The sequence below is a fragment of the Calidris pugnax genome, unplaced genomic scaffold (assembly GCF_001431845.1).
Source record: "Calidris pugnax isolate Ruff unplaced genomic scaffold, ASM143184v1 scaffold212, whole genome shotgun sequence".
In the NCBI taxonomy this organism is placed as follows: Eukaryota; Metazoa; Chordata; class Aves; order Charadriiformes; family Scolopacidae; genus Calidris; species Calidris pugnax.
In genome coordinates, this window is record NW_015091012.1 from 597,473 (window position 1) to 606,248 (window position 8,776).

Genomic DNA, 8,776 nt, shown 5'->3' on the forward strand with positions numbered 1-8,776 from the left:
TTTTCCAGTTCCCTCTTCCACTGACATAACTCTTGTTATCTATAAGTTTCGAGGCTTTCACCTAGAATGTGACTGCCTTTCATGAGCTTTTTTTTTATATCTTTATTAGCTTTTATGCTTTTATTAATTGCAGTTTTTCTTTAACCACTGACTGTAGCATGCTCCTAAAGCATCAGCTGTAATCAGTAAATGTATTCTAGCAAGTACCCTCTACTGCAAGTTAAGATGCTTTGCTGACTGAAGGATGTGGTCCAGTTTATCATTAAAGCAAGTAAAAAATACTTCAGCATTAAAAAGTTGATTAGACTTTTCCCCCAGTGCCGTGTTGGTGAGAGAACTAACAGATTTCTCTTACCAAGTCTTAAAATATTGAAGAGTAATGAAGGTGGTATGATGTGTTCCTCTCAATTAATCCTGAACCCTGGTATAAGGCTGGTGTTTAAATATCAGAGGACAGCATTTTGACTGTGTGTAATGTTCTGCTGAGCTTAGAATTGCTGCCTTTTCTAGTCCAGTGATAAGGCCTGGAAATGTTCTAGAGCTTCACTGAAATGACTAATATTTGAAACAACTAATATTTGCTCTCGGTATAATACTAAAACTTGTATTTTCCAACACGAAGGGCCAAATCTGTGAGAGAAGGTGATGTTTTGGCTAGAATTTGGGGTAGAGGAAGGAAGGGTAAATAAAAATAATCCACTTGAAGTATTAAATGTCTTGAACTCCTGCAGGTTCCTGACAGAAGTGTTGATACCCATAGTGAAAACCGAGTTCCAGTTACTCTACGTGTACCACCTGGTGGGTCCTTTCCTGCAGCGGTTCCAGCAGGAGAGGACACGATGCATGATTGAGGTAAAGTGTGGCTCTTGGTCTACTTATTCAGTAGGTATATATTATTTTAGCTTTGCAATTAGATTACAAAGCAGAATCTGATAGAGACCTTTGATAGACATTCGGAATGAAATTCTTTACAAATTGAACAGGATTTTCAAGGATCTCAATTGCTGGATTGATATTCAGCTTTAACTCAAGTCTTGCCAGGTTGATTCAAGATAAAACAAGTAGCCCAATTTGTTTGGGTTTTTTTTAATAAAAAAAGAAATACAACCCCCAAACCACAATGTTTCCTAAATAAGTATATTTTAGCACCTTTGTAGATAATGCCTGACCCATTAAAAGGCGCTGTGTGCATTTGCTGAAGATCTTGCTGGAGTCTAGATGCAAGCTGAACACACACTCAAATCTTGTGCTAAATTTTTCCTAGTTATTTACAAAGGTCTACTTCTGCAAATTTTTGTAGGTACTTATTCCAACTGTATTGCAGTCAATGATTTTTAAGCACTAATTATGTAGCATGTACCAAAATACCATCATTGCACTCCCTGGAAGTTCAATTGGGAAAATGGGATGATTTAATTAAACGTAGTGGGATGAGTTAGACCTGCCCATTTGTCCTTGTAAGAAAGTAAACAATTAGGAATCATGGATTCTATATTTCTACTCTAAAGCATTTTAAAACCTGTTTTGATTTGGGGTGTGTTGTGTGTCTGGGGAAGCAGATTGGAGTGGCCTTTTATGAGATGCTGCTGAACGCGGATCGGTGCAGCACACACCTCAAGTACATGGATCCCATCTGTGACTTCCTCTACCACATGAAGTACATGTTCACAGGTGACAGTGTGAAAGACCAAGTAAGTAAACAGTAGATATTGATACTTGAATTATCTTCCCTCCGTTACAGCAATTTAATCTTTTTGGGAGTTAGTTTCATAGGTAGCAGTACAACAAAATGCTTAACAGTTGATGAGTCTATATGGAAATAATAAGTTGGTGCATTCTATGCATTGAAAACCTTCAGATGCAGTAAACTATCTGAGATTTCAAGATTAATTACTGTAGCCTGACATGTAAGACATAGTTTGAGGGTGCTTTAAGTATACAATTGTTAAAGCAATCACTAGGAATAAAGCGATTGGCTGTTTCATAACTTTTCCTCCTTTGAATCTATATCTTTGAAGTTTTTACCTAATTTCTGATTCATTAATATAACTTGACGTGTGACAAAAGTGAGAATGCATCCAAGACAGTGAGGGGCTGGAGCAGGTCCAGAGAAGGGCAATGGAGCTGGTGAGGGGTCTGGAGCACAAGTCTGGTGAGGAGCGGCTGAGGGAGCTGGGGGTGTTCAGCCTGGAGAAAAGGAGGCTGAGGGGAGACCTTCTCGCTCTCTCCAACTCCCTGAAAGGAGGGTGTAGCCAGGGGGGGTCGGTCTCTTCTCCCAAGGAACAGGCCATGGGACAAGAGGGAATGGCCTCAAGTTGCACCAGGGGAGGTTCAGATTGGAGATTAGGAACAACTTTTACACTGAAAGGGTTGTGAAGCCTTGGAATGGGCTGCCCAGGGAAGTGGTGGAGTCCCCACCCCTGGAGGTATTTAAAAGCTGGGTTGACATAGAGCTTAGAGACATGGGTCAGTGATGGGTTTTGTCAGTGTTGGGTTGATGGTTGGACTAGATGATCTTCAAGGTCCTTTCCAACCCAGACAATTTTGTGATTCTATAATTACCGACATCTATCAAAATACTTCAGTTTTGCCAAATGCACTTCTGTCTTCTTTTCTTTTTCTTTTTAATTTTTTTTTTTAACAGGTTGAGAAAATAATTTGTAATTTAAGACAACCTTTGAAACTTCGGTTGCGCTTCATCACGCACATCAGCAAGATGGAATCGGGCGCCGTCGCGCAGCAGCCTCTGAGTAACGGCTCCCCAGCACAGCAGCCTGGCCAAGTGCCTGTCAACGTGGCTTTGCCAGTCACCCAGTGAAAATGCAGTGTTTGACTGGCCAGAATGAGGAGTAAATACACAGATTTCTGAAGAATTTGCAACGTCCTGCTCCCTCTCCTGGTTTGAGTCATCTGGATTTTTCCTTTATTTCCACCTTGTGCTGTGGAAGGGCCCTCAGCGAATGTAGCCTGGTAGAAAATGACCTTTTAAAATTTGGGTTCTACCTTGTTAAAAGTTTCTATTCCTTTTCTCACCACAGAAGAATTTAAAATTCTTTTTGTCTTTTGAGATGACAATTTAAGCCCTTACACAGAAACGCTCTTAGAGAGAGAGATTGCATCAGTTGTATTGAGTTAATTATAACATCTTTCCAAAGACTACAAACGAGCCTTTGAAAATAGCTGTAAATTTGGTATGTACAGTTTATATTCAACAATTGAGCAATGGACTTGATCTCACATCAATTACTAAACTCTTAGATTACTACCCAGAGGCTGTCTCTTAATGAATCTATTGGAAGTTGGCGTGTCCAGTTCAAGCTGTGCTGGTTCATATTTTATCTTTCCTATTTGGGAAACGGCGTAGTTTTTATTAAGTCAGTCACATGAATTTTATTGATACCGTATTATATTTTAGATTTGTATAATACTCTGCTTCAAGTTTTATGTGTACTGTGTTCAGCACGTTTTCATAACAGAACTGAAAGGCTCAATGTTTTGTAAATACTGGATTGACAGACTTTTTAATTAAAAAAACCACTTTAAAAGACTGTATTAGTATTGTTAAGCTTATTTATTTTCCATACCCATTACGTTAGAAATAAGCATTGACCATAGCAAGTATACTTCCATGTCCCAAGTTCTCTGCTAATTTTAAGCTTTTGCAAATAGAGTCCAGATTAGTGAGGTCGGGTCTGATTTATGTCTCTCTCCAAAACTTGAACAGTTATGAAAATGAGATGTAGATTCAATGGGTGGAAACTTTTTTTGTCTGTTTGTTTTTCGACGGGCAGCAAACCTGGGTAGCTGGCAATGGCTGTCACGTGGGTTGTACTTGGATCCTAAATTCTGCCAAGTGTAATTTGAGTCAACAGAGAACCGTGAGTGCCATTCGATGAATTTGTGGTCTGATAGAAAAACACATTTGCCACTGTAGGTCTGGAAAATGAAATTGTTTAGTGCTATTGCAGGCAACAGTGATGGACAGAAACAGTTCCCTCATCCAGCTTTGTGTCCGCAACACCTGGCTGGCAAATCATTGAATAACTTGTGTTTCACCAGTCATAGGATGGTTTGGGTTGGAAGGGACCTTAAAGATCATCCAGTTCCAACCCCCTGTCCTGGGCAGGGACACCTCCCACCAGACCAGGTTGCTCCAAGCCCCATCCAGCCTGGCCTTGAACCCCTCCAGGGATGGGGCAGCCACAGCTTCTTCTGGGAAACCTCTTTCAGTGTCTCACCACCCTCACAGCAAAGAATTTCTTCCTAAAATCTCATCTAAATCTCCCCTCTTTCAGTTTAAAACCATTCCCCTTTGTCCAATGGCTCCCCTCCCTGATCAAGAGTCCCTCCCCATCTCTCCTGGAGCCCCTTTAGGAGAGATGGGGGGGACTTGTTATGCTAGACTATATTTGAACTTTTGACTAAGAGCTTAAAGTGCTACAGATCAGGACCCTGAGCTCCTGTCTTACCCAGTAGGATTAGTGATTTACGTGGTTTAGGTGTTACAAAATGAGAAGAGAATACAAATGTTCTTCCTTTGAGCACTTACTCGCTCTCTGCAAAACTCACCTGGTTTCTGAAGGCAATAAAATCCTTCACTACTTGGAAAAATGTATTACTTCTGCTAAAATCCACAGTTCTATCTTCAGCCATACTGGTCTAAAAACAAATTCTTAATGGTGCTTTCTTTGAGTTAAATAACTTACCCTTTAAACCTTAGCTAATCAAATTAATTTTCTAAAGTACTAGCACAGCAAACCAAAATTCCAGTGTAATTTTGGCTGCACATTTGTAATTGTTTATGGCTGTCATTTTCTTTTTGGCTTTTGTGGGTTTTTGTTTATATTCCAAGTTACACGTAGACAGTATGGAAGGAAAACAATAGTACCGGGATTCCCCCACCTCATCTGAATTTATAGAGAATATTTATTTAGTAAAGACTTGAACGGTCTATTGTAATATGGCTGAGTGAGTGAGCAGATGGTTGGAAAAAAATTGAATTCCCTCTTTAACCACCAGAGGGAGGTTTCTTCAAAAAATTTAATCTGCTCTTCAGCTGGGGGTGTGTATAATGCAACATCCTGAGCACTCAGGTCTTCCTTGGATCTACCAAGATCCAGTATTTAGCAGCTTAAAAGCCATGTTGGGCTGTTGTCCTTGATGTTTAAAATATGCCTTGTTATTTCTCTCCCTCCTAAACAAGTTTCCTGGAGGACTCCCTACAACTATGGAATGCGCAAAATCTTCCAAATTCAAAGATTTTTTTTCATCGTTCGAGATTGTCACAGGTTATTTTGTTTTTTTAAAAGCCAATCACTTGATGCATGCAGCAAGCAGAGCTGATGAGAGGTTTTTGTACTAAATCATCTCAAAAAATGAGCAATAGATAGGAACGGTGTATTGGACTTTGATTTTTAGGGCTAAGACTTTTTAGGTGCTAGATAAATACCGGTGGCTGGGCAGACTATACCTGAAATCACACAGCCTTTTCTGCAGGTGCACCAAAGGAGAATAAGTACTGCAATTTCAACTTGGACTGTTGAATTCACTTATTCCTGTGACTTTCCCCAAAATGGGCTTACCCCCATGTGGCTACTGCTGAAAATAACCTTACAATGGGGAATGAATGCTTGAATGAAGTGATCACGCAATATTTAACTTGCAGGACCCTCTGCAGCTCCAAAAGGTGGAGAACGTGGGTGGATGTGATGTGGTGGGGTGTTGTGTTTTTTGTTTTGTTGTTTTTGTTTTGTTCTTGTGGGGGTTTTTTGTTGGTTGGTTGGTATTTTTGTTTGGGTTTGTTTTTGGTTTTTTTTTGAGGTTGGACTCGATCTCAGAGGTCCCTTCCAACCATGGTGATTCGGTGATTCTGTGAATGTTCCTGGTTTCCCCTGTGCCTTTGTTCCACCAGCAAAGACAAGCGCAGTCAGGAACAAACTACTTCTTCTGCTTTAGGGTTCAGAAACCCCACAGGGAGAGGTTCCTGTCCAACCTCCATATTTCTTCATTTAGAATCATAGGCAATTCTGTGGTTCTAGGTTGGAAGGGACCTTTAAGATCATTGAGTCCAACCATCAACCCAACACTGACAAAAAACCCTTGTCCCTCAGCATCACGTCTGCCCAGCTTCTAAATACCTCCAGGGATGAGGACTCCACCACTGCCCTGGGCAGCCTCTACCAATGCTGAATAACCCTTTCTGTGTCAAAATTTTTCACAATATCCAGTCTAAACCTCCCCTGATACAGCTTGAGGCCATTCCCTCTTGGCCCTTGTTCCTTGGGAGCAGAGACCGACCCCCCCTGGCTACACCCTCCTTTCAGGGAGTTGGAGAGAGCCAGAAGGTCTCCCCTCAGCCTCCTTTTCTCCAGGCTGAACACCCCCAGCTCCCTCAGCCGCTCCTCACCAGACTTGTGCTCCAGACCCCTCACCAGCTCCATTGCCCTTCTCTGGACATGCTACAGCTTGTATTTAATTCCCTGGAAAATAGGTGATAAAAGAAGGCTGCGGATGACCTCACTCTTGGATTAGAGCATCCATGCGTCCTCTCCAGTCCTGGACATGAGGCACAAGGCAGGTGGGTGAGGGTGAGTCTGTTGGGTGGTTGGTGTTGTATTAAAGAGGAATCAGAAAGGCACGTAATGTTGGGGTCCCTCTGGAGCTGGAGGAGAGATGGTTGTCCTGGTGACACTTGTTCTGAGATGTGAGACCTGCAGGGGCCTGTTCCATTCTAACATGAAGAATATGTCTGTTATGACATTTCCTTTGGGGTTTTTTTGGATGAAGCACATGTTCCCAATGCTGCTTGTGAAAGCAACAGCAGGTTGGTTTAAAATTAGTAAAGTTCTGCTGAAAGTTGTATAAACAAGGTCCTGAATGAGCCAGTCCTTGCACTGAAGAGCTGAGAACCTATGAAAGGAGGTGTGGAGAAAGAGGAAAAATGTATAGTTGAGAAAAAAAAGTAATAACTTGTTGGGGTTTCCTATTAGAGTATCGATTTTCCTGTGAGTGCTGTGACAGCAGGATGTGTGTGGGGTATCTTTGAATGACTTTATGGAAGTATTTACACTTAAAGGACATTAACCCTTACATGGAAAGAGTTATTGCACATTGGAATGGGCTGCCCAGGGCAGTGGTTGAGGCACCATCCCTTGATGGATTTAAAAGATGGGTTGACATAGTGCTTAGAGACATGGGTTAGTGATGGTTTTTATCAGAGTTAGGTTGATGGTTGGACTAGATGATCTGAAAGGTCCCTTCCAACCCAGACAATTCTATGATTTGGCAAAGGGAGAAAGGCTTTAAGAGGTGAGGATGAGACAAACAGATGGGGATGGCAACTGCTGATGTTCTCAGAAGCGTTGCAAGATTGAATTCTCTTCAGAAAATCTCTGTAGGCTCCTTCCTTACTTGATGCTGTTGATGCTAAGACGTAATTGAGCAGAAAAGAGACCTGGCTGTAGCTTATCACATCGGTTCCTTTTCTGTTGTTTTTAAGGTCCTTTAAGGACCTTTATAGGAGTAAATCCCGGGGTTTTTTTAACTTGGTTTCATTAAAAGAGTAGATGAAACGATGAAAGGAGCATAGATTGACTCCACGCACAGCAGAAGAGGCAGATTGTCGCCTGCCTTCAGCTGGCACATGGCCTCCTTCCATCAATGGTGGTGCTCCGACTGCGGATAAAAAGGGGAAAGGCAGAATGTATCCCCTCTACCACTGCAGAATTAGCAAAAACCATGTTAAAACACATGATAACAGGAGTTCAGCAACAATACTGGCTTCTACTTCTCCCATCCCACCTATTCCACTCACTCTTGCCCCCACTGACTCCCCTCCTTCCTAAGGGCTCAACTGCCCTTTGAAAATAACAGTGATTTTTTCCCCCCCATGAGAAAGTCTGAACAGCACCCAGACATCAGAATTACGGTCTGGAGTCCTGCAGACCTCGAGTTTAATTGTATGTGCCACGTCTAGTTGAAGAAGTAGTCTCAAATAACTTTATTTTATGATGTTGAGGCAGCTCCGTGCCAGGGTCTCCACTCCTCAAGGTAGTGTTAGGATGAGCAAAGCTCCCACGCTACAGAGGACAACCACCACAGGGATTTAATTTTACTCCCCCCTCTGTTTTTTCCTTAATAAAAAGGCACCTTTTAATATGTAGACTCAGTTTTATGCATTTTAATCACAGAGTCACAGAATGATATGGGGCTGGAAGGGACCTCTGGAGATCATCTAGTCCAACCTCCTGCCAGAGCAGGGTCACCCAGAGCAGGTCCCACAGGAACGTGTCCAGGTGGGTTTGGAATGTCTCCAGAGAAGGAGACTCCACCACCTCTCTGGGCAGCCTCTGCCAGGGCTCTGCCACCCTCAAAGGGAAGAAGTTCCTCCTCATTTTTAGGTGGAACTTGCCATGTTCCAGTTTGTGCCCATAGGCCAAAAGAGGGGCATGGGATGAGACGTTGCAGAGGGGCCTGATCACTCTGAGCACGGACAAAATTAATTTCAGATTTTCCCCAATTTCTGCGTTAAGTTCAAAACAAAGACCACAAATGTCAATCCTGAAAGTAACATTTATGAAAATTCCTTTTCCTCCCTGGTAGGAAAAAAAAAGAAAAAAAGAAAGTGGCTGACAGTTTTCTTTATTTTCCACAAAGCTCCTTTTTTTTTTTTTTTTTTTTATAGTGATGCTGCAGCTAAATCTGGGAGGAAGCTCGCACAAGAACAAAAGCAGTTATAACTTAAATGTATATCTTTCCTCCTATGGAAATTAAGTTC

At 41.9% G+C, this 8,776-nt stretch overlaps 1 protein-coding gene across 2 annotated transcripts in view; it reads left to right on the forward strand.

Moving 5' to 3' along the window:
* MED23 (mediator complex subunit 23) overlaps positions 1 to 3,548 on the forward strand; it is a 44,868-nt gene extending 41,320 nt beyond the window's left edge. For both annotated transcript variants that reach the window (XM_014955645.1, XM_014955646.1), the window contains 3 exons: positions 732 to 852; positions 1,560 to 1,691; positions 2,645 to 3,548. In XM_014955645.1, coding sequence (XP_014811131.1) covers positions 732 to 852; positions 1,560 to 1,691; positions 2,645 to 2,818 — 427 coding nt within the window. In that variant the 3' untranslated portion in view covers positions 2,819 to 3,548. The remainder of the gene's footprint in view (positions 1 to 731; positions 853 to 1,559; positions 1,692 to 2,644) is intronic.
* Positions 3,549 to 8,776: the final 5,228 nt, after the last annotated feature.